The 24,918-nt window shown below is 47.1% G+C and overlaps 7 protein-coding genes across 7 annotated transcripts; 4 read left to right on the top strand and 3 right to left on the bottom strand.

The window, feature by feature from the left end:
• Positions 1-237: 237 nt before the first annotated feature.
• E1B28_000545 (uncharacterized protein) lies at positions 238-2,011 on the top strand. Its single transcript, XM_043146391.1, has 11 exons — positions 238-562; positions 627-651; positions 715-759; positions 813-881; positions 945-1,090; positions 1,157-1,322; positions 1,375-1,508; positions 1,565-1,628; positions 1,694-1,721; positions 1,772-1,902; positions 1,961-2,011. Exons 1-11 carry the CDS (start codon positions 523-525, stop codon positions 1,986-1,988), a joined length of 876 nt encoding a protein of 291 aa, XP_043015093.1. The 5' UTR covers positions 238-522; the 3' UTR covers positions 1,989-2,011.
• A 345-nt stretch (positions 2,012-2,356) lies between these two features.
• Positions 2,357-2,838, bottom strand: E1B28_000544 (uncharacterized protein). The gene is made up of 2 exons (XM_043146390.1): positions 2,465-2,838; positions 2,357-2,407 (listed from the first exon to the last, which is right to left on the bottom strand). The coding sequence occupies exon 1, from the start codon at positions 2,821-2,823 to the stop codon at positions 2,482-2,484; it is 342 nt and encodes a 113-aa protein (XP_043015092.1). The 5' UTR covers positions 2,824-2,838; the 3' UTR covers positions 2,357-2,407; positions 2,465-2,481.
• A 108-nt stretch (positions 2,839-2,946) lies between these two features.
• On the top strand, positions 2,947-6,999 carry E1B28_000543 (uncharacterized protein). Its single transcript, XM_043146389.1, has 13 exons — positions 2,947-3,084; positions 3,145-3,253; positions 3,312-3,515; positions 3,570-3,602; positions 3,655-3,709; positions 3,759-4,253; positions 4,304-4,711; positions 4,770-4,996; positions 5,063-5,222; positions 5,277-5,394; positions 5,444-5,897; positions 5,950-6,594; positions 6,655-6,999. The coding sequence occupies exons 3-13, from the start codon at positions 3,460-3,462 to the stop codon at positions 6,806-6,808; spliced, it is 2,805 nt and encodes a 934-aa protein (XP_043015091.1). The 5' UTR covers positions 2,947-3,084; positions 3,145-3,253; positions 3,312-3,459; the 3' UTR covers positions 6,809-6,999.
• Positions 7,000-7,009: 10 nt separating this feature from the next.
• E1B28_000542 (uncharacterized protein) lies at positions 7,010-11,669 on the bottom strand. The gene is made up of 7 exons (XM_043146388.1): positions 11,243-11,669; positions 10,877-11,186; positions 9,159-10,826; positions 8,951-9,106; positions 8,196-8,901; positions 8,002-8,144; positions 7,010-7,944 (listed from the first exon to the last, which is right to left on the bottom strand). Exons 3-7 carry the CDS (start codon positions 9,663-9,665, stop codon positions 7,243-7,245), a joined length of 2,214 nt encoding a protein of 737 aa, XP_043015090.1. The 5' UTR covers positions 9,666-10,826; positions 10,877-11,186; positions 11,243-11,669; the 3' UTR covers positions 7,010-7,242.
• A 208-nt stretch (positions 11,670-11,877) lies between these two features.
• Positions 11,878-12,733, top strand: E1B28_000541 (uncharacterized protein; the record flags this gene model as incomplete). The annotated part of the gene is made up of 3 exons (XM_043146387.1): positions 11,878-11,922; positions 11,981-12,212; positions 12,267-12,733. The coding sequence occupies 3 exons, from the start codon at positions 11,878-11,880 to the stop codon at positions 12,731-12,733; spliced, it is 744 nt and encodes a 247-aa protein (XP_043015089.1).
• Positions 12,677-24,904, bottom strand: E1B28_000539 (uncharacterized protein). Its single transcript, XM_043146385.1, has 24 exons — positions 24,665-24,904; positions 24,448-24,612; positions 24,215-24,385; positions 23,922-24,163; positions 23,730-23,866; positions 23,288-23,677; positions 23,073-23,232; positions 22,804-23,025; positions 22,483-22,756; positions 22,161-22,432; positions 21,938-22,111; positions 21,697-21,886; positions 21,538-21,645; positions 21,278-21,490; positions 20,855-21,226; positions 20,620-20,803; positions 20,455-20,573; positions 20,275-20,402; positions 20,033-20,224; positions 17,399-19,981; positions 16,996-17,345; positions 15,383-16,939; positions 12,886-15,331; positions 12,677-12,828 (listed from the first exon to the last, which is right to left on the bottom strand). Exons 1-23 carry the CDS (start codon positions 24,819-24,821, stop codon positions 14,086-14,088), a joined length of 9,606 nt encoding a protein of 3,201 aa, XP_043015087.1. The 5' UTR covers positions 24,822-24,904; the 3' UTR covers positions 12,677-12,828; positions 12,886-14,085.
• Positions 13,058-14,040, top strand: YIPF5 (the record flags this gene model as incomplete). The annotated part of the gene is made up of 4 exons (XM_043146386.1): positions 13,058-13,376; positions 13,437-13,582; positions 13,638-13,819; positions 13,869-14,040. The coding sequence occupies 4 exons, from the start codon at positions 13,058-13,060 to the stop codon at positions 14,038-14,040; spliced, it is 819 nt and encodes a 272-aa protein (XP_043015088.1).
• Positions 24,905-24,918: the final 14 nt, after the last annotated feature.

Here is a 24,918-nt window from a genome sequence, read left to right as displayed (position 1 = left end):
AAATCACCCGGCACGGTCGTGCTAGCCACTGTCTCCAAGGATCAGAACAGGAAAGGGAACCGCAAAGCCTCTGGGACAGGCGCTACGGTTCGGGATCTGAGACCAATACTAGAAAGAATACGGGGTCCTTTAAAATCCTGATAATAATAATAATTTCTCTCATTTATATCCACCACCGACAAATAACCAAATGGGATAAAAAGAATTACCGAATTTGGCCCAGTCTTCCACCGGCATTTGCAGGGCAACCACCATGCCCGAGCTACTCTTGTTTCCCAAGTCAAATGGTCAGTAATGGTCAGTACCACGTACTCACACTTTCATCGGTTTTCACCACCGTGACCTTGGCTCAATGACAATGGGTATATTTTGAAATTCTGACACACCATCACTGGCGTCAGAATCCTGCGTGGAAAACAGTACCAGTCCCTTTTCTCCCAACCCTCCACGACTTGCAAGACTGTTCCCTCCCTTCAACCCCAGGCGCTTTGCTCGCCTCGCCCGAACCATTGCTTAGACTTCATGGTCTCGAGGCTGATTAGTGACCTCTCACGCTCCTCGCGTAAGCACTAGCTTTATGTTCAATAACTGAACGTTGACACGCAATTCAATTCATTCATTTCCAGTCTCTGCCTCCTGTTTTCTTCTCTGGTTAGATCCACTTTCCCCCAACCTCCCTAATCGTTCCGGCTGATGGAGGAGGGTTCTGTCTAGGGATATTTGCATTACCTTTGACAGGGAGGTAGAATATATCTGGTCGTAAGCTCAAGCCGGATAAACCGAGATGTTACCGCATTGAAGATATCGGACAGGAAACCTTCGAATTCGTGGACAAAATGGGCATTCCTGTTTGTGAGATATTTTTCTCTCTTAACCCAATTGTGAGTATCGTTGTTGTTTTTTCTGCGACAATTACGCGCTGACTCTAGTCTCTCTCTATCAAGTTGCTTCAGAGCGATCGAATTTCATATAATTTACGATCCTTCCTTTACGATAGCGCATAAATCAGCACTGCAAATATGGTTTGGGTTGCAAGTCGTTCCAGTATTCCTGATTATGTTGGGAGCTGAGATAGTCATGATGGCTCGCGGTAAGTGATACAGCTATACCTGCTTGCAAAGCCCTGACTGACGGTCTTTTCTTTCCTTGTTTCTAGTTTATGCATTGTATAATAAGCATAGATGGGTTGGCGTCGGGTTTCTCCTTATTCTTTTCGCGGAAGTTACTGCTGTGGCTATTGGACTTGGATTGACGTTCCCCCGAAATGACATACACTCCTTTGATCTCATTACGCATAGTTCGCAATCTTTTGTTTACTTTAGGTCAGTGCTTGTTTTTCCTTTCTACCTGTGTACCGTCCTTACCGATTTACAGCATTGCAGCCCTGCTCTCCCAGGTTATCATTCTAATTCTCTCCATAATACGATATGTTCGTGGGCGGTGGGGGAGGGCTCGTATAATCCAACTCATGATTCGTGATGGAACGATTGCCTTTTGTGTTTTAGTTGGTATGTTGATCATCTTATTGTGATTAATTGTGCAGCTGATGATTGATGATCTCCAGTGGAGACGGGAAGTCTGCTACTTTTCATTTTGAAAGATCTTCCTTATTCCGCAACTGATTCTGCGTGAGTCCTCCTCCAATTTTTTTTATCGAAATGGCATGATCCTCACCGACTATTGTAAATCGTAGGTGGATGATCTCGTGTATCGCATCGGTCGTAAGTCGTCCTCGTCCGGTTTCAGCGCCTAGCACCGAGTTATCTCTCAGGAATGTCGCCTCATACTCAACCTCGAGCAACATTCTGATATCACAAGTCAATGTTCCACCTCTACATATTCAGGCCATCCAGAACTGACGACTGTGTTGACTATTCATGATCGTTATTTTGAAGAAACAGAGTCAGTGTATTCCTTTGCTCTTCTCTGGTTCAAGTCCATTTCAACTCCAATTCTCCAGGCGTAGACAAAGTCTGTTCTCTGTATGAATGAAACGAGCTCGATACCCGCCAAATACATACGGTCTTTACATGAGAAGGAATGAGATTCTGGAGGACAATCATCATGACGAACTGTATTTTTATTGTGCACCCCAAGATCGCATGCATACTCTACGTATCTCGTGTAATCGGACGTGAATGCCTCCTATTACACTATCCGAACTGAAGGCAAGAGTAAAGAGAATCAGCTGTTGCGGGGTACGAGAAAGATCTGGCATGAAGCTCCTCTTGGTGGGCCATGCGCAAAAGCAACCCATCGCTGTCTCCCATGTCATACGCGCAATGAAGCTGAACATCCCTAGTGTAAGATAATGGCGATCTCGTGTATGCGAGGGTACAAGTGACTGATAGGATCGAAATGTAATGTGTGCTGGCTTATATTTGTGTGTAGAGGAGATAATCTGAGTCTGAGCCAGTTGAGCTAAAGCACAAAGAATAATTTTAGATTCGGAAAAGTCACTTACTACAGCTCCGTCGCTATTCAAAAGTCAGATACTCGTCCCTTGAAGCTCCAGTCGCCTTCATCCCCCCATTTCCCAACCGGTTCACGTTTAGGGCCTCCTTGTTCTCCGGTGGCGGGGTTGACGTCGCCGTCAAAGGTTGGTTTCAAAGGCTCGCGAGCATCAGGGTGCAAGGACAAATCTGCTTCTGTAACATTACTTTTATTGAAAGCAAGAGGTGTTTGGGCTACACGCTGAAGTTCTTCGAATTCAAGTTGCTGTTCCCGGGGAAGGGGAGGGGGGGAAGGTCTGTTCCAGTTAGCGGCGTAGAGCCTGGATTGATATCGAAGGATCAAACATGAAGAGGTGAGTCTGGAGAGCATGGGCGAGAAAAAAAATTGTATTACAATTCCCTTGCCAAATTCCTTTCTTTGTAAGCTGATAAGTCCGAACGGCACCGAACCGGGACCACGGAAGCGTGTGAAATTTCGATAATGATGAAGGTTCTGACTTCCAAGTCGCCTCACTTCCTCTTTGCATTATGTGCATCCCATCTAGCCGTCTGCGAGAGTCTGGTTTAGGTCGGGATTGTGGCCTACAACCTCTCAAGAGGAGACGTTCTCGGAACCCAATCTGAATTGGAGGTAATGCATATATTTCATATTCCGGGTCTCAGTGCATGTGACGAATTATTATCCGCCTAGCTCTAGGTCATCTGGATCCTAGTCTTTACCGTCTTCTCAAGGTTGACTCCAACTCCTCCTCCAGTACCTTCATTGTCGTCCACTTTCTTATCATACCAAATGCAACCAGGTTCTACCTCTTACGTGACTCCAATGGATCCATTCGCGCCTAATCAAAATCCTTCAAGCTCGCGCTCGTTACCGCCAACCTCCCCCAGCTCCACCCAGGACCACAACCAAGATCATTATGCTGCCAACTCTTTGCGCAGGAAACGGAAGGTAGACCGAGCGTGTGATGCTTGTCGCCGAAGGAAAACGAAATGTGATGGCCCTAAAATGCCTGACAGCGTCTGTACAAAGTGTGCGCAAAGTCGAAAGCTTTGCACTTACCTGTATGTCCACTCATTACCTGGAACTTTTCAAGATTGCTGAGTCTCGTCATCTAGCGAAGCCTCCAAACCAAGGGGACCTCCAAAAGCGTGAGTTGGAAACGGCCTTGCCGACGGAGTGGTCACTGATGTATTCGTTCAGTTACATTACATCTCTGGAGGATAAAATGGAGATTATGGAAGGAGTCCTGAAACGAGTAAGCGAAATTCTGTTCACCAAACTATCATTAGCTCATGCACATTTAGTTACGACCTGACCAGGACTTCTCTGAGGAACTCGGTCCTCCGATCCTAAGAGACTCTTGGAGGTTGGAAGACCCCGCGAACGTTGAATCACACAGTTCGCATGCATATTTACCCATCAGTTTTCCCTCGACCTCCCACAGTGGCGTACGCGCGTTTATTGACCCAAACGATTCGGAATCAGAAACTGACTCTGTGTCAAACAATCCGTACTCGTCAGACTCTGACGGACTGGTTGATAAATTCACCACGGGTATGGCAAGACTGACGTTGAGGGGGGCAGATGCGCCTGCAGAGCAGGAGGAGAATCATGTTCGATTTCACGGGAAAAGCAGTTCGATGAATCTAATTGACGTTACACGCAAGTTCAAGCAGATGCATATTCAACAAACACTGGACAGAGATGGTGCAACCTCGTTGAATAGTCAACGACTGTCAAACCCTTCATCGTTCAACGCCAACTTCACACGACGACCCGAGTACTGGCGCCTCCCAAAGGTATGTCGCAGTCTTTTCTACCTTGGCTTCATTTGACAGATGCCTTCCAGTGGGAGTTTGCATGGGAAGGACTCCACATACGGTCACCTGAATTTCTGACCGACGTTCTGGCGAAATTTCCACCCCCGGAGCTTACCACCACGTTATTCGACTTGTACTTCCATCACATCAATATCCTCTTTCCTCTGATTCATAAGCCCACTTTCGAGCGTCAATGGAAAGGCCGACTTCACGAGCGGAATATCTGGTTCGCTTGCCTCACAATGTCCATCTTTGCGCTGGGCAGCCGGTGGTGCCAAGATGTTCGTGTCCTTCCGGAAAGTGAACAAGTCAAGCCCGCAGAGACGATTGACTGGACCCTGGCTGGTTGGGACTACTTTTCTGTATGCGTCAGCGTTCATCGCATGCGCCGCAGCCTGTTTTTCCCTGCTTCTCTTTTCGAGATTCAAACGTTCAGTGTATGTTCTATTTATTCGTCTTCCGATGAGCGAGACAATCAACTGACTCCTACATCAGACCATGTCTTTATTTCTACGTGGCACTTCTACTCAGACCACTGCATGGCTTTTCATAACGATGGGGATGCGAAAGGCTCAAGATGCAGGGGCTCACCGCAAGACTATCTATCATCGAACCCCTACTGTGGACGATGAGTTATGGAAACGTGCTTTTTGGATGTTGGTTGGATTGGACAGAGTAACTAGCGCAGCGCTGGGGAGACCTTGCAGTATTGATGATGAGAAGTACGTTTCGGTATCTTTATGTCGGTGTCTATTTCCTCTGACCTGTCCTTGTTGTCTTGTGGCCAGTTTCGATTTAGACCCTCCGCTGGACGTTGACGACGAGTATTGGGAGAATGATGATCCCGCGTTGGCTTTCCAGCAACCTACGGGAAAACCATCTCGACTAACGTCGTTCATTTTGTGGCTATCGTTGACGGACGTAATAGCGTTTGCAATACGGACCCTTGTAAGTGTTTTTACCACTTCGTCATCAGTATTTGAACACAATTACGTATGTCAGTATTGTGTCCGTCCGAACGGTGGCCTAATGGAACACATGAAGCCTCCCGCTCCAGAAGATCTTGTGAAAAGATTGGACAGGTCGTTAGTAGCGTGGATGGACAAGATTCCAGAATACTGTAAGGGGCATTCCGTTTTTATGCGTTTTTGCGCTAACCGTTTTTGTAGTAAGGTGGGGAAGGGATATGCAAGACCATGTTACATCCAACCAGTCAACGATGCTCTACAATACCTATTACTTCACTCAGATTCTCGTGCATCGACCCTTCATACGACCTTTACGAATCACTAGTTTGGATGGAAACGTCGCTTCCCCTTGTTCTGCACTGGCGTTATGTAGCAGCGCTGCCAAAACTTGTGTGCGTATAATTGAGCGTCAGACGCAGTTCGGTTATTCAAATGTGATCGAGTTGGTACACATTGCTCAAGTCGCTGCAGCCATCCTTATCATTGAGGTTTGGCATCTGAAGGCGAAGGAGAGAGTGCATAAAGCTACGAACAAGGAGGAAGACACCAAGCCAAAGTATGTTCAATCTATCCAAGAACTGCTGGAGGAGGTAGAGATACTTATGAAGGCGTTGCAATGGGCAAAGCCGCGGTACGGCCATGTTCCGTTGATACTGTGAGTCGCAATCCACTGCTTTGACTGGTTTCTGTTTCTAACAAGTAATTAGTGCAAAACTACAAGAAGCTTTACCTAACAATGTCGAAAACGCTACGATGGAAATACCGATGTACACTCTTCATGAGCTGACGGCGGCTCCGAGCGAAGCGCCCACTGCGAGTGGATTAGACTTCGACGCGGCGCCCATCGCATCTCATCCTCCCTCTCATTGGCCTTCGGCGGGAACAACTACGAATACAAAGCCTTCGCCAACAACATCGTATCCACTTCCCTATATTCCTCAGACGGCATTTCCTCAGCCCAAGTCGTATTCTTCATTCGCGAGCGGTCTGGACGATCACCATACTAACTCTAACGGTGTCGAAGAGTTGGATACAAGACCAGACCGACTATCACATTCAGCGCTCTTTTGGCAACCTACTCCTCAAGCACCCGATATCAGCCAGTACTCAATATCTGATAGGATTCCATCAATCTCCTACAATAATTCCCCACGAAGACAGTCGTATGTCGTCCCCCCTCTAGCGGCCTATTATGGAGGGGTCGATGAATATGGTCATCATAACGGCTCGACCGGGGGGACTAGCAGTAACGCTATGATAGACTCTAGAGGTGCTTATCATCCAGTGTCCAATGCTAGGTCAATCCCCGCCCCTTCTTATCACCCGTTCGCTATCAAGGATCCAGCATATAAGTCAGTGTGCTGATTAATCTCTTCTACGGTGAATGTTCCAACTCATGGAGATTTTGACAGGCCACACCTTGGATATGAACCATGGAATTATCAATCCAACGGACCTCCATCGTACTCCTCGCATGCTGAGTCTCGCGACACGCAGGGTCCCCATTCACAACCGCGACTTGGCTTTCCTCACACGGCCTACTTTTCTTATCCATACGCACCTTGATTTTAAAATATCATTCCATCCTTTGCTCGTGCAATCTGTTATGTACATAGTATCTGTAAAACTTTGACGTTGTTATGAATAGTCGGAAGCATCTGTTGTAACTCTTTTACTCTGGTATTACACGAAACCATAGTCAAGGGGCTAGACGAGATACCTTTCAACTTAGCACTTGAGCTGGCACTGAGTTTCATGGCGATGGTTGGGCGCAACGGCTTCAGAATGATCAATATTATTCCAGTGTGCTGTACATAATAATCATAATGAAAATACGGCGGGACAATGGCGGTGTTTAGGATGGGAAGCCACAATCAACAGTTTCTTCGTTGATGAGATCTCGATAAAAGCACTCCCCCCCCAACGGGCAGCATCATGCCATCCACACAGCCCCCCACCAACAACCCTCACTGGAAACAAACGCTAGGACAAGGTTCTGTTCAAGACTCTTGTTCTCCGTTCTCTGGGCCTTTAGTCGGCACTGCACTAGCCACTTCGTCATCTGCCGGCCGCTTGAGATCCTCCTGGACATATATACGTGTGTGCTTGACTGGCATCGCGAAGACACCCCGACTGTTCTGTTTATCAAGTATCGCTTGGAAACGAGCAATGTGGGTTTCGTATAATTTGAGAGGAAATAAGGATCTCGGCCAATGGAAACAAGGATCCTGTGTGCGAGGTTCCTGAGGTTCCTTCTCGAGGTTTTCGTACGCTTCTCGCAGGTCCTCAAACAGCGCAAGCGGCATTACCAATTCTTCATTTCCTGCATAGAGACTAATAAAACGTCTCGCGAGTTCCGTGAGTATCGACGATATGCCCGTGACGACGTACATCCTCAAGGCCGATCCTGCCTGAAAGTACACCCTGCTCTCTTCGTGAAGCTTCCGTAGCTCAGCCCGCTTATTCGGCGTCAATACTTCGCAGATTAGCGACGGAAAACGATGATGGAGAAACCATAGATAAATCCATGCTACGGACTCCACATCATGGTAGTAGTTGAAGATAACACGTCTGTCAACGTCTACTGAGAGTAATGAGAGCGATGGCATCGTGGAGGGACCGGTCCAAAGGCAAGCTCCTTTTTGAGGAACATATAGATATTTGCCCGTGGCATATTCCAGGGCCATAAATTCCCTTGTTCCCTAAGAAGACGGATATGGGTCAGAGGGCGACAGACAGGAAGGAGGCGAGGAGCAAACCATGATGGGATCATGAACCGTACAACTTGATTCATGCTTTCCGAATTCCACATCAGACAGTTTGCCTTGGTTCAGATGGAACAGGCAGTTTCCAGGGCTGAGGTCACGATGGACATACCCAGCCAAGCGCAGGTAGAACAGACCTAAATATCTTTGGGAATGAGCTCCAATCCCAACTTTAAAAACGAACTAACCTTGGAGTACATCTTTCATGCACTTGATAAACTGCAGCATGTCAGCCAATTCATATACGCTCTCGCAGACCTCCTTCACCAAACGGCGTACATGTTTCCGTCTCTCAAACCGACGAACATGGAGCTTATACGGGTCGGGCAAAGGAAGACCATCGCTGATGAGGTCTCTCGAGCTAAACCTTATGCACAATTGTTGGGCATCAGTCCACTGGACCTGCTGATAAGTAGGGGGGAGCACAGTGACGTCGTTCTCGCCCTCAGTGTTTGTCACGGGCCCATCCTCCAAGATAGTGAGGAAGAAGGGCTTCGCGGCCTCTACATGCGCGGTAGGTGTGCCATTTCTGCTGTTCTCCTCGTCAACCTCGCCCAACTTCTTGAAGATATCGCGCAGAATTTCCTTCTCGAGCTTGGCATCCTTGTATGGCCAAACGTCGGTGAGCACATACATCGAACCAGATGTCCCAGTCCGGGTGACCTCTTCTACTTTCCAGACTCGCGTCGCTGGGGAAACAAGATGATATGCTGAAAGTTCAGAGATTGGGTTTCCGATAGTGTGAAATGTTCTGCGACCGATCTTGTACTCATAAACGATGGTGTTTGAACCGTTCACCGTTTTCGAAAGTCGTGTTACCGTAGGATCCCAACCAAGCTGCTCCCAACTGCCAAACATTACCGCCAACAGGAATTTAATGAATGGTCGTGGTTCCTGAACCTCAAATTAGCCTCATGCATATCAGTCAGGGCAGAATGCGGACCTGATGGTAGTTGAACTTCTCGCACCTGGCAATGTGCGATCGGCAGAAGAACCAAATCTGCATCGTTGTCGCCTCTATGGTGAACCCAAATATGAATCGCCTGGTCGGATCATCAAACATGATTTCATTGGCTGCGAAGAGAAGTTTCTTCTCATCCTGAGGAGAAAAAGGGAGTTAACCATGGAAGTAGAGGTGCCACGAGACTGACGTCCTGAGCTGTGGCCTTCGCGTCGTGGAGCTTTATTTCCCCCAATACAGATACATTGTGAGCCGCACGAGAGAATCGTCCTTCGTTTTCTTCATCGGGTTGTATATGGTTACTGGCATTTTTGTTGGCTACGCGTTCGGGGCAGCAAAGCTGGATTTTTGTGTTGTTGCTAACACATCGCACATCAGGGAAATGTCGATATCCCATAGTGTCGAACTCGCCCGCTTTCGTGGGGTTCGACACAACCCAAAAGTTCCGCTTTCCCTTAACACCGCAGGACTCGGCGACCTTTGCAATGGCCGAAGCGACTCTGGAGAGAGGTGCGAACGTGTCGTTTTCAACGCGAAGATCGGGCCAACCATTCTTCAACAGGACATTGCCACCCCTCAACTTTTCTACTATGCTATCCACCAATGTATCATCCAGGAAACTTCGTCGAAGGTATGTTTGGATAAAGTCAGCATTCGAGCATTCAATGAGTTCAGAAGGATGGTCCTCCCGAATCATGGTTCGAAAAGCGAAGAGCGATATCTACGTCACTTCGTTGTACATAGACCTGTAACGTGACGCGTGGCGGTGCTATATTCTGGTCATTTCATTCGCTTTACAATGCATGCAACAAGACGAATCCTCTGATTATATCCGTATACATTCCACATCTCAAACTATGTCGGAATCACATGTACTTCCTTCGACCTCTACGACCTTCACTGTCACTAGCGACGGTGATCTATCGGTGTCTGACATCTGAACTCTCACTATCAGATCGAACAGCAATACAGAGCCAGCCTTTCAGCTTGCTCCCTCAGCCTTTGTAGAAGAACGCGATGATGGTGAAGAACGAGAAGTCCTAATTCAAAATGACGAGTTGGATGAAGAAAAACGAACAAACGCTCCGACAGCAGTTAGACAACGCGAAGAAAAGCTCCAGCGCAATATCGTCGTCTTGAAGAAGCTCAATTCTGTATTCACGGCCTTCAACGATGCTCTGGATGACGTGGGGTCTGCAAATACTGTAAAGTCTCATCACCATTTGGTATCGCATTAGATCATTCGCGTCCTATTAGTAGCGTATTTCGGAACAATTGAACAGCACAGAGATGCTCCTGAACAAATATATGAAAGTACTTGCCAGATCAGAAAAATTTGCTCGAAGAGTTTGAAGGTGCAGAGGTGGTGCGATTTCCAGAGGAGGTGTCGTGGGGCTTACAAGTCTCACCTCTATGTTGAAGGTCCCAACCGTGTCAGTGAGACACAGTGTCTCGTAACCTCTACACCGCACTGGTTGATTGCCACCTGATCAACGGGTGCGAAGTGGCGTTGGATGTCGGAAAGGCGGGCCCACAGAAGCTGGTCGATATCCAGGTCAACTTTCTTCGACGTCTGCTGGGTCTCGGGAACCACTCGATTATATCGGTCTTGTATACAGAGACAGCGCTGTACCCTGTTCGTTATCGACGACTATTGCTGGCTTTGAGGTATCTATTATACCTGGTTACTCGTCCACCACCACCGAATGGAACCACGCACTTGACTACCTTGGCTTTGCAGGCTAGTGGCCGTCTCCGTATGGCGGGGAGTTCTTCCTGGATATCAGATCTGGAGGTTGTCATTTCCAATTTGCCGACTGCTTCTGGCTCGCCATTGCGTTTACCTTCCGTAAAGGAGCTGACAGAGGAAGATATTAACGTGTTAATCAAGAAGATGAGTGCGAATACCTGCTGGTACTTGCAGCGCGATATCGACTCCTTCTCGCGACTTTCACTTATCCGCAATCGTCGAGATCCGGTGGACCCTAATAAGACTGACGATCCTCCTCGATTTCACTCTTTATCTTCGCCACTACTTGACAAACATCCCCAATCACAAACATCGTATATCGCTCACACGACTTTTGTTGGGTGCATGGGTCCCGTGCGTCTTCAGAGCATCACCTGGGCGTACGCCGAAACCTTTGGAGGATGGTGTTGCGTTGTTCTGTCGTGCATGTAATGCTGGTCATGAAACACCAGAGCATGTGATGTTTACCTGCCCGGCAGATGTTGATCTATCAGCGCTTCGTCGACAGTTTATTGCATCTTTACCTCCCCAACGTCGTGATGCGCCTGCTACGGAAATTCAGGCATTTGATTTCTTGAAGAACTGCGTTTTTTCCTGGAATACGGTGGCGCCTACGGCGAGATTTGTGTACCACGTAGTCAACTTGTGGCAGCACAAAGTGTTGGAGGGTTTTCTGTGGTTTGAAGACGATGCAGATGATAGTGGGTGTGATAGTGTGGAGGAAGATTTTGCCAGCCTCAGCGGCAACAACGTGGACAATTTCGGTTCAGACTGCGGAGATGATGTCGACACCGACGACGACGGTTATGTTTGACCTCTACTTTCGTATTAGTACTAGTACTACTACAGTACACCATTTGTGTAGAGTAGTACGAGGCTGCTGTGCTCCTTATAGTCTACCACCTCCAAAGAGGGGTGAGCTCGCTCTAGGGTAGTATCGGTAGTTCCGGCAGTTCCCTTGCGGGACCACGCTGTGTAATCTATCTATCTATCTATCTATCAAATACTAACAAGTCAGGGTCCGCCGGGATTTGGTGGGCTTGACAAGTGTGTCGACCAGCATCCACATCGCTGTCTTTTCAGTGGCTCGCTCATTTACGTAATGGGAATGGGAATCGGATCATGCTAGGCCTCTCTCTTAATAACACTACTGTATGACATGTCCAATCGCTATCATGCACAACGCAAACATATATTGAACTCGGTGAGGGACCTTTTCATGCTCGTTTGTTGGGAAACATTTTGCTCATGAACACATTCAGCTTGATTCTATTCTGCTGCAACTGCATTGCTTGTCTTTCTTTCAGTCTCCTTCGATCATTCACCTTCTTCTGCGAATCATTTGTCAAATCATCTGTCGGGAGCTCATTCCCCCGCTACCACTCGGAGGGTTCCTTGGGGTGCTGGTGGCCCTCAACGGGCCTAGTATATGGACTCATGCGATATATGGTGCACACGAGGGAAGGGCAATCATTCTGGATTTTGTTGGACTGGGTGCGTGAATTACGATTTATGCTAGGTGTACGATTATGATGATCTTTTTCATAGGCTATGTTCCTACGAAATTGCAACTTCTCAGTCTGGACTTACTCATTCTCTTCCTACAATTCATACTCACCATCGTTTCATTCGAAATCTGTAACTTTGGAGAAAAGCGTGAAGACAACTCAACCAATAATACACCCCTTCCGCCATGGCCATTGTCCGGCGAAACAATGTCCCTTGGGGCATCTCTATCTAGCCAAAAGGGCTCTGTTTTTCCGGATGATTCCCTACACTATGTTCTCGATATCCGGCTATCTTCTACCCTAACACGATTGCGAAGTGTTCCTTCAACTGCCCGAAACCATCAAAACCAAAATTCCCTTTTACCACTCCCCAATACAACTTCTTGGACAGTACCAACCGAAATGACCCGCTTTATGAGGTCAGGCTCAGTCAGAAGTCCTGCTGGCGGAACAGCTGGTGGAAGAGAGAGCAATAACGTTCCAGGATCGTTGGACGATGCTGATTAGACTAATACCTCTGTATCTAATATATTTTATCAGGAAACGTTTTACTTGAGGATTCTATCGGTATCTGGATTGACCATTCACCACTTTCTTTTCATCTAGCAGTTCGAAACATCATTCAGAAGAACATCTTCTCGTAGAACTGCTAAACGTACTGCTTCGCGGAGACATTGCCCGAATTTCGCAAACTCCTCCTTGCATATATCCTTTCTAACGTCGGTATACACTGCCAATATACATTGACCGTATGCTTTCGCTTGGCTTGCACAGGTAGTCGAAGAATGTAACGCGAGGCGTTGAAGTGGCCTGGTCCTTTCAGTAACGTTCATGGCGTGGAAGGAGTTGCACAGCTTAGTCAGCAATTTGCATTCCTTCCCTCGACTTATGTGGCAAGACACCTCATACAACTCATCCTCTTCTCAAAATGGCTTTTATACCCAATCCCAAGGAGCACCCCTTCAATTCTACTCTCCAGTTGCTCCAGTAGTCGACGCGGGCTTCTACCCCGGTTCACGACCCAGTTTAGACGAAGCTCAGGGAAACATTGCAGCGGGGGGTGCATTCGGAGGAAACATACAACCTCAGGGGGGCTGGTGGACGGCATTTGGTACTGGAGGATTAGAAGGAGAGCCGCCTTTACTGGAAGGTACGCCAGGAAGTGACTTTAAATAGAAATAGAAATATATCAAGGCCATATTCTTCACAGAGCTTGGAATCAACTTTCCTCATATTCGTATGAAGTCAAGGACCGTCCTCAATCCACTCAGTCGTGTCGACGAGCGTATAATGGATGACGCAGATTTAGCTGGACCTATCCTTTTCATCTTCTGTTTCGCGACATCTCTACTCTTTGTGCGTCACAATTTATCAAAGGCATAATAACTCTTCGCCTAACGGTTGTTCAAAGTCTGGCAAACCAAATTTCGGCTACATATACGGTGTTGGACTCTTCGGGTCCATCTCTATCTATATCCTTCTCAACTTAATGTCCGAAAAACGCATTGATGCTTATCGGGTCGCGTCGGTTTTGGGGTATTGTTTACTTCCATTGGTGGGGGTAGGCGCACTGAGCATCATGGTTACATTAGAGTGAGTGGCACGCTCTCAAGACATTCCAGCAGACTGAATCATCATCAAGTGGCATGTTTGGTTACATTCTTTCTCTACTCTCTATTATATGGTGTACATATTCCGCGTCGGGTATCTTCGTTGCAGTTCTTCGAATGTCTGATCAACGTTTACTGGTCGCATATCCTATTGGGTTACTCTATGGTTGTTTCGCCCTCCTTAGTGTGTTTACTGGACGGTAGTTTTTGCAAATCATATGTCACACATACTTGCGCACGAAGGATAGATTACAAGTGTGCCTCATTGGGTAAAAGCAACTGTTTGCTATATAACTTCAATAAAACCTCCAGTATCTCCTGTAGAGGTGTTGTCGCGTATTCATGGACATATTGCGGTAGAGAGTCCTCCAAGCTGAAGCCTGCCTTCTTCATGAAGAATGGGTGCATAACGTCGGGAGTAGCATCGCCCAACTGTCGCATAGTCAGACGCTCAATGTTTCGAGAACCAGGCAGATACAGAAGTATGTCGCCTCCTGAGGATGGCTCGTTTTGTTCCGGTTTTGGAGACGTCGAGGCAGTAGGCACATCCGAAACATTGGGTGGAGGTAACGTCGAAGCCTTGGGAGGGTTTAAAATGTTGGTTGGGTCTAGTCGTATTGGGATGACGGATGGAAGAACCCTCCAATCGGCTGTTGTTTTGACTTGTTCCATCTCCCTCGTAAGCGTCTTACGAAGGACCGTCAACCAAGAATAAAGGCTAACGTTGAGAGTGATATAAATGTTCTCGTCTTGTTGGACGCCCTGCCCTCGAATAAATTGACTATCGAAGTCGTATTTGAGCTGCCTCCTCCCATCTTGCTGCGTTTCCTCGCTTTTCATATGCATTTTTATGGATGGTAGCCCAATGATATCTGCTGACACCGAATCTTTCAGGAGGACTGATAACCACTGCTTGCCGTCGAAGAAGTCATCTCCAGAATGCACTGTCGCATTTCCCAACTGAGTGACCCGTGAAATCTTCATGGATGTGAACGACAAGTGTATGTCTCTCATTGTCGCGATAGATGTCAACTCAACGAGTCGGCTTAAATGTCCAGATACATCGCGACCTACGAACTGGGCGACTTCTGAATCCCTCATATGACGAGGGAAAACAATTAATTGAAGAAGGTCAAGCCGCAGGTTCATGTCTTGTTGGATGACATAAGATAGGTTATCGTCCGCTTCCTTTAGACGAGTTCGGGCAGAATGTATCATAGCTTCAGCAACTGCTGACAATGGATTGTCAGGTTTGGGGGATTGGGAGATCCTGAACGTTTTTGACTCCCTGCTGGCGCCTGCTCTTTGAGCTTCAAGATTCGCCTTGAACCTGTTCACGTAAGTCATGAGTTTCGGAATTGCATTGACAGTGGCCGCGGCAAAGACTTCGGGGCTGGTAACAGTGACGGAAAGATGCAGCGGGTGATTGGCTTCTTGTAACTGAGGCATTGTCATTGACCAATCATCAAGGATCTCTATATGAAGGGGTTCGGCACTGCGGAAAAGAACATCAATATTATGCACGGAATTTGAGTTAGAGACGTACCGATAGTGTAGTAAGCGTTGATATTCTGATTCAACGACGATCACCAAAGGACCGCTTGTCATTCGCAGCTCCAGCATACGATTGTGTTCCTCCTCCGAAAACAAGCTGTGGTTGGTTCGACGGATAGTTTGAAAAATGAAATCAGAAACATCTGCTCGCCCTGCCATATTTCCTTTACCCGAAACCTTCACATCGGTGACTGAGAGAAAGAGTTCATTGCTCGATTCCGTCAATTTCGTCCGCAGCACCGCATCGTTGAGATGTAAATTCATGTTGGTGATAGACTGGCCCAGGTCGATATCCAAGTTGATTTGCCGAATCCTAATGAGAAGGACAGTTGTGAAGACTTGCTTCGAGGTCAACTCCGACGATTCCGCATTTTCTGAGGGAGTGGCGAGATTCGAATCCTCTAAGCGTTCTTGATGTCCATTAAAAACCGGAATCCGATCCAACCAGACAGCTTTGAAGCAAAGCATGTCTTGTAAACGAGAGAACCGTACCCCTCCATGAAACTCTGTGTCCAAAACGAACGACACTGAGCTCACAACATAGCCGTCCTCAACATTGGTCTTCGAGAATGCGACAGAGAAACCCAAGTTTCTAGCATCTAGTCTGACGCAATCTTCGCTCAGAAATCCATGCTTGAGTCCCACCGATAAACCTCCCACACTCCCGGTGAAGGTAACTCGTCGGGCGCCGGGGGAAACATTTACAACGAACCCTCCACTCTCCCAGGTCAGACCCGCGAGGACGTTGACATCCGGATGACAGCTAAGTTCTAATTTCGACTGGTCGATTCGGAGACTGAAGCTGACTTGTACCAAGGACGGGGTCTGAGGAAAGGATGAATCCTCTGCATTCTCGACATTCTTCCCGCCCTCAGTTAGTGGGAGAGACTCAGAGGGTGACTGAACAATCCGCAGTCGGTTTTCTACCAATTCCATCAATTCAGTCAGGAAGGGCAACAAAGTGGGCCTCAGGACGTTTTGACTCGAGTGAACCGTACCCTTGAACATAAGGATGGAGGGTTCCACTTCGCGCTGTGAACGGCCTGGACGTTGTGGCATTGAAGCACGATACTCTGCCCAAACCGATACCTGAGGAAGATTGAATACCTCGACACCGAGATCCATAATTTGCGCATCTTCCCATCTGACAGAAAACGGCTTTCCGCTCGAGCTCGCGATCGCAGCCGCACTGTACATGCACACTTTACCACTATGAAAACTGAAAGACGCGAAGAAATTGGACGTGGGAAGGTCGGATGCTTTGGTTTCAGCCACTGTGTTCGTGGCAGACGATTGTCGAGGAGTATTGGCAGATAGCCTGGCAACCCTATCCTTTCCTTGCCGATAGACGTCGAATAGAGAAAATACATATCCGGGTATAGTGGAATCAAGGTCAAGGGAAAAGCTGCTCACGATAGCACGTATGTAGATCTGGCGAGAAAGATGATATCCGGAGGAATGAACGTGAGCGTTCATTTCTGGATATAACAACCGGTTGTGCGTCTCGTGATTATCACCAGAAAAACTTTGAGGGTCGGACTGTTTGAAACTGTAGGTGCGGCGACGTCAGAGGAAATCAGACAAAAAAAATTATGAATGCCGTACGTCGAAATAAATTGGAAAGAAAGACTCTTCATATTTGCTTGACCAGTCTCGCCGCGGTGAGTCTCAAAACTGATAGTCTTGATCGAAAATAGAAAGGCCTTGACTGCCCGTTCCCCAGAGGAAGTCGAACTCATATCATGGTCGTGAGCTAATGGAAACGCAACCCCAACACTGCGAATGGAGAATTCTATAACATATTGGTTCAGCCAGAAAGGTAATTTCGGTTGTGTACTTTCTTGTTCTAGCTGCGGTGACGGGGTGACCTCGAATGTTTTGAGGATCTGTTGAGCTTTACTTTTGAATGCAGCAAGCTCAAGAGATCGTTGTTCACGACGCTCAAGCATCTCCGTCTAAGAACTGAGTTAGGAATGTTCTTAAAACTGATTCATTTCCATTTCCATACCTGCAACTGATCAATGAAGTCTCCAATTTCACCTATTGAACTTGGCTGCATGACGGCATGAACTTTTGTCACAGACAGTTTTAACTCCTTGCCGGGTACGCTTGCTGTGTGTTTCCGGCTTGAACCTATGAACCTGAAATCTATGACCACAAATGCTGAACGTTGATGTCTAGGAAAGGCCATGACAGCCCTCGGTGCGAGTGAGAGGGCAAGGTCCGAGACCACGATTGACCAGTTTTTCTCTGAGCTGCTTTCGAACCGCCCGCCTATAGCGGGACATTCCAAGTACAATACCGCGGACACACCTTCCAAGCCAATACGAAAACCTTCCATTTTGATGAAGATTGCGTAAGGTCGAGAGATGTTTTGTGCTTTTAGAGTATTTCGAGAGGGGTGATTCATTCGGGATTTCTGGACAAGAGCAACGAGATCGTTAAAGTCTTGCCCGAATTTCTGTTGGACGCCAAGTAATGTGTCCCAATGAGAAGGTTTGATCTTAAACTCCAGAAATTGCATAAGAGCAATAGTGTGGATGCAATCCTTTTCATAGTGACCGGAAAAGGAAAGGGAAGGCAGCTTCAACTTCAAAACCGTTTCTGCGCGGGTTTCAGGAGAACGGGACGCAATGCAAAATATTTGAGAGGAAAGATCAAGTCCGAAGGTTAGTGCCTTATCATTGGGTGATCCGGCTAGTGATCCGGGAAGATACTCCACGTGGCCGACGGCGTCGCAAACCTCCCATGAAAGCCATGTATTGTGCATGACACGAAGATAAATTCCGGCCTCTTTGAGATGGACTTTTATCTTATACTGACTACTTGTGGGGCGAACTGGTGGTTTTGGTTTATTTTGGGGCCGCTCAAGCTCTGCCAACAGTGCCTGCATAGTCGATTCAATGCCAGGCAAAAAATCTTCCCTCCATTCCTCAATAAAACGATAAAGTCGAAGTGCACTCCGTGGTACGGTGAACCGAAACGCACCAATGCCAGCTACAACCCGCCTGTCCCCACCGGATAAAGATTCTTGCAGCACAGAACTTATTCTGAGGTCTGAGGTTATCAAGGATGCAAGCTCATCATGTTCACTCCGCTTCGAACTGCATGATGGTGAACGTGCACGAAGGAATAGACTGCCTAGAAAGATCGCATGATTCATGGCTTGAATGCGTTCCCTCTGCATCAGAAAAGCGGATGATACATGGAACGTGGTAGCACCAAATTCAAATATCAATGATTCGGCAACAGCTTGTACGAGTAGATCTCGGAACAAGCAAGTGACGTCGAAATGGATCGTTTCAGTAAGCTTTGAATCCTGTTTGAATCTGATAGCTTTGAACTTGTGCGGTCTGAAATCAGGTCGCTGGTGAGAGTGTTGTACGCGTAATATTTCCTCCATGACGTTGAGAAGATGGGGATATATTGTCAGGCGCATAACTCCCAAAGTGAATGCAACAGATACCCTTTGCATTCGGGCTTCTCTGCGACGTAACGAGGTCTGTGAGATAGTTGTGAAGTGATTCCCCTGCAAATCATCCGAGAGGTCTAGCATTCGAATACGAATGTATGATGTGACGTTATCCAGCAAAAGCTCGCTGGGTACATTACTCGATTGGTCCTGGACGACAACGCGCATATCCTTGATTTTGAAAGTGAGGTATTTGGTAAAATACGAGGGTGTTTGTATCGATGGCGTGGTTGGCTCTGCATCATAGTGGAATAGGGAGCCAAGTACCTCAAGATCGGCTTCCTTGAACGCATCTGAATCAAGACTCTTGAGCCGAGATTCTAGCGAGTCTCGGATTATACGACCGCTCAATCCCTGTACTTCGACGTGGCCAGCTACTCGAAAGGACGAACTCTTTTCACGAAGATGCCAAAGGCAATGTCGTAAATGATACAGGAGTCGAAATACGGTGTTTGTGCGTAGCCGATGTGGTAGTCCCACCTGCACGAGAAAGGAGGGTTGTATAGCAGAGAGACGATCAATGAACAGGTCTCTCTCTGAATAACTGATGATATTGGAGAGTGCAGAATGAATAGCAGAATGAACTCTTTCCTTTCTTCTCTTATCGGCTTCCTTCAATCTGGAAGCAAGATCAGACAAGGAGAGTCCAGCCAGCACCAAGAGCTCGGGAGCAGCGTGAGTCAACTGCAGAAAGATGGTAGAACATCCTACGCCAATACTAAATTCGGAGGTCGTTACGACAATTTCACCGAAAGAAATTGATAAAGCAGGGGTAGGAGTAGAAGGTGTGTGCCCATCCATGCACAGGAAGGATGAAATGTGGGTTTTCGTAAGATCGACGCTGACCGTAACTTCCGACTTGCTGTGTGAAATAATGCCCGACAGCGTGACCCGGCGAGAGGATGATTCCACAATGGCGAATCTGTTTGAGAGGGTTTCATTGGTTCGTACATCGTCGCTAGGATTGGAGTCATCTATGTGCAGCACAACACGAACAACGGCCGCCTCTAAATGTATGTCCAAAGCGGTTCGTTTCGACGCTTCCGACTTGTGCTCATCAACAACCCGAGTGATGTAGCTAGCAATGGCGTTATCGAGCACGAGCTCTGGAGTCAGAACCTGTCTTAGGATTGAGATGTCTGGAATATTTTGTCAGCGGTTTAGACTTACCGAGTCAGCCACATCTTCCTCAAGCGCACAAAATACCGAGAGAGTTAGGGGCGTAATGTTCACTTCCAAGGTACGACGTTGCTCCACTCTATAGAGGGTGCTCGAATCCTTTCCGTGAATAGTCCTTGGTATACGTAACGCTCCGGTATTATGAGAAGGAGGCAAATAGGAAAAGGGGGGTAGTATGCTGTTCTGAAGTGTTTGTCAATGTTCGTCTCATCAGAATGTGTCGATAGACCTACTCTAACACAACGGAAAGGCCCGGAAACATCCCAAAGACTAGGTTCCAAACCGCGTTCAGCAATGTAGTGCCTAGTAATAAGTCGAAGTGCCTCTAACGGGGAAGTACCAGATTTTGAGCCCGCAAAGTCTACTGACTAAGGTTGATTTTAGGTCGAAGAGTAAGAACAGCGGCCATTCACCTCGGTCTAGCCAATCACTATCTGATCGATCAGTCAAATCTTCATCGTCAGACTCGTCCCCGGAGCTTATATTGTCGTTTGCATCCACCACCTCTGAACGTCGTACTCTCTGCGAAGAACTGACATTCATCAATTGTCGTACTTTGAACAACGGGAGAAACGCACGTTGAAAGGCCTTCCTTGGAGAGAGTTTGGCCGCGTTCCGAATCCGATGACTGTCCCTCGTTGCCAGAGATGTCTACGTCGATACGACTCAGTTTTGTACCACGACGAGTACGTGAACGGTATCGAGAGTGATTGGATAATGTTGGAGGGGGAAGATAGAGTCCTGATCTGTGGGAGGTGCGCCCTGTCATAGTTGATCAATACTATGACTATAAAATGTTTCAAAACGAACTACCTATAGAGCTTCCACCGCGTTTCCGTAAAACATCAAACATTCTTGCAGCTCTCCCGGTTTCTCGATCTTGCTCTTCAACGAACGCAGCTTGCATTTCAGCAGCAGCCGGCCAACCAACAGGGCAAGTATAAACGTCGAGATACAGGTCAGAATCGATGCTGCTTGCTTCAAGCCAAACATTGTCATTTGATTCTTTCAAAAACGTCTTGATGGAAAGATGAGGCAACACAATGCTACTTAATTTCCGGTACGTCTGACCACCAAGGTCATTATGATTGAATTTGAGTCCTGAAGTGAGGGCGAGGTGCAAGGTGGCATCTGCAGCTTTCCAAACAATGTTACAACCTTCCAGTGAAATTTTGAGGAAGGTAACTGGTATGTAACTTTAGTACGCGCGACTATAGATATAAAAATCACGCTCACGGTCTGGGTATGCAGATGGCATGTAATCAGACGCTGGAGCATTCAACACGTCTGAGAAATTGATGCTAAAGGTCTTTCCGGCTGCCGCTATTATCGAACCCTCTGAAGCTGTGAAACAAGATTTGACGTGTCCAACGTGGATTTCCCAGATACAGACGTAAGTAAGGTTGCTTGGTAGCGGGCCGAATAATCGATTTGCCGTGATATCAATTCCTAGATGTAAGTGTCAGAGTAGAAACCTTTGGCAATAACAAGCTTACCGTCAATGATCAGGATATTATTGCCGAGTTGCGGCGTGTAATGGGGAATGCTTTCAAGGAGATCATGCTCCAATGTACTGGATACAGTATCCATGTTGAGTGTCATTTCTATAATTATTCAGTCGAAGGAAAACCACAGTTGGGTGTTACTCAACGTACCCATGCCGTGATCATGCGTTCTCAAGTGAACCTTGAGCTCCGGGAAACCCAGGACCACGGTTGGACCGAGCCTAGAGAATGACTCCACACCATCGTGAGTACGGGATATTTCGTGTCCTGGAAGTCCAGCGGGGAGGAGGACCTTCCCATTTTGTACCACTACACTCAAATCGGTATGCAGCATGTTCGCCTGGGAGAATGTGAGTAACAGAGTCTCGATAAGAATCTATGATGAACCAACTTTTCCGTATCGGTATTTTTGATTTACTGGATCACCGGGTGGAAGCCCTCTCTCCCTTCGCTCCAGATATTCATACAACGTCGAGAAATGAGTAAACGACCCGAAATAATTTTCTCGCACGATCATGAGATAACGGATAGACCATCCCAAGGCCTTGAACACCAAATTGCGAACCTAAGAAGTGTGAGACTGGGCACAATGCTGTTATAGATTATAGACTGACTTCGAATTCGAGTTTGAGTTGATCAATGTTTTCTTCATGCACGTCCGCATAATATAGATACGATCCATCAATGGTCAAAGAGCCCATTCTGGCCAGACTACTGCCATCTTTAGGAGCGTAAGGAGCCATGATGTTCCAACGCGGAAGAGACAAGCGGAGAAAAATATCCGGAACCTCGACAGAGAACGACACTTGGCTATAATCGGGGCGGAACACGTTGGAGGGAACGGTGGTACGAGTCTTGAGACGATTCCCGGACAAAGTCAAAATAGCTGGAACAGATGAGATACGTCAGAATTAAAAGAAAAAGAGGAGCACATACCATTCTCTTCCTTCGTGAGAGGTTGGTCTACTATATTCTGATCGTTTGCGTAAAGATTAAGCTCGTACTGGTGGAACTCAAGGTCTATACGGTAAACCATAGGAACAAAACGGTGGTATTGCGTCGGAGGACCGGACGCCCAATCTTTTCCTAGATCAGTAAACATGTTGATATGATCCCGGAGTATGAACAATGTGGGACTTCTCAGTGACACAGATATTAGCCATGAACGTTCTGCATTCCACTTCAACGGAGAGGGCATTTCACAGTGAATCTGAAAGTAGTTCAGCGTCGAGTCATTAACAGTACGAGAGGCCTTACACGGCAAGTCTCCGAAGTAATTAATCGAATATCGTTGAGACTTGAAGTCAAGGTCATCGTATCGAGATGAACTTCAAGTATAGGCTCGTATCCATTGGGACCCGCCACCATCGGCAGGAGGTAACGAATGGTGGAGCGATCGCCTGCTGTGGTGTGGAGGTGGCCCGGCTCTCTCGTCCGTGGATGATTTAGGTAGTCAGTCAACCCATCCCATTGCCAGTTCTACTTGAGCAATGAGATGACGACATAAGGGATGTGGATGGAAGTACCTTTGACGCTTCTCGAAAAGGGACATGCAGAACGACCTCTTGCCGAAACTCGATGAATACCTTGAAGGCTGTCCATAGTCGTTGGTCCCCAGGTTGCAACCGAGTGGTGGGGTCGGCAGTTTGGTACGTAGACGGGAAAAAGGCTCGTTGAAGTTCAGCCCTGGGTCAAGTAAATGAACGAAGAACCTGATCCTAATGCAACAATATAAGCTTACCGTTGCCTGTCAGTCCAAGGGCCATATCTTATTGTCCCTCCGACCACGACAAGATCGATACCCCATTCAGGTCCCGCATCACCATTTCCAATATCAAGTGTTGTCGAAGTAATTGTGCCATTTACTTGAGATGGGACTTCCCCCGCCACATCTACGTAGTAGAGCAGCTCCAAAGTAGGTGTCTCGAGGACCTTTCGCTCCACAGCATATTCAAGGGAACAGAACTCCGCTCCAACGGGGGTATCTTCAAGGTTAGCTTTCGACTTCGCTCTGGGAGGACTTTCAGTTTGGCGGTTGAAATAGGTGTTGATTTTGCGATAAAGTTTTAGACGATTCCAGAGCTTGCTGAACGCGTTATATGTGACATGGTGCGAACCCTGTTGCGTAGAACTGACAAATATATGGTCACTGACATAAAAAAAGAAGGGGGATGAGGCCATACTTGTTCAAATAATCATTTACCACTTCGCCTGTGGCAGTCATAGGTTCGTGATAGTTGTTGTTTTCCTTCAGGCGAACGACAGCATGATTGAAGCTCAAGGTGAGCATTTGCTTGTAGTGATCAAATTGAGAACGGGACTATACAGCACATAAATAAGTTACAGTGTGAGCAGAACAAAACTCAACCACTCACCGGCGTGATGCCAAAAGTTCCTTTTACTCGCTGGAATTCGGCAACTAGAAGGCTAGGGGTTGACGAATTCCCGCATATGATCGCACCTTTCGTTACTTCGATGGCTAAAGGGAGTAGGTCCTTGGGATCAAGGGTTGGTAGTTGTTGCTGAACCCAAGAACCGAGTCGTAGGATGAACCTGGGAGCATGAGACTTCAGTGAACTAGCCAGAAACGATGATGGGACCACAGAAATATTGGTGGCTACCAGTAGGTAAATAACACTTAGAATCATCATATAACAGGGTTACACACCGGATTTGCGCAAGACATTTCGTTCCTTCGTAGGCTCACCGGGGACAGTTGCATTTAAACCCATTTGAGCCAGTATATCATCGTATGCCGTGGTTCTGTTATACAAGATCCATTCCAGGCCATTGAGAAAGATCCTGACTCTGCATGGAGGGCGACGAGTGGTAGAAATTTCTGATGTGCAGGAAGTTCATTTCAATGGTCAAATTCCTTTACAAGGTTGAAACAATGCACACCTTCTTCCCCCACAAGCCCCCCAATATCATCCTCCGCCATGGGTCCACGTATCCAATAACGCCATAGTATTTGCGCCTGTACTATCTTGATAGTCTGATTACTTGTATGGTAGCGTACATCCTTAAGGAGAATTCTTCCGCTCAATAGCGAAAATTGAATCGACCCTAAAGCGTATTGAGTATATATAAACTTTCAAGATGACACTTGTTCAATTACCTATTTCAAGCCATAGGCTCGAGGCTCCTTGATTCCAGTAAACCAACCGAATTACCAGACCCAATACCCAAGCAATGAAACGATTCCAGTAGAAGAAATAGATTAAGATTGCGAGATCCACGCATATGCAGGCAATTAGAAGTAGAGTATTGATCATTTTGCGTTAGTTCAGAGTGGTCCCATCGACTTCCGAAGTTTGGGCTGTGAGCCAACCAGTATGACGGGCAAGTGGGGAGTGAGAGGGACGGTTAATT

The sequence above is a fragment of the Marasmius oreades genome, chromosome 1 (assembly GCF_018924745.1).
Source record: "Marasmius oreades isolate 03SP1 chromosome 1, whole genome shotgun sequence".
In the NCBI taxonomy this organism is placed as follows: domain Eukaryota; kingdom Fungi; phylum Basidiomycota; class Agaricomycetes; order Agaricales; family Marasmiaceae; genus Marasmius; species Marasmius oreades.
This window is presented reverse-complemented; position numbering and strand designations above follow the sequence as displayed.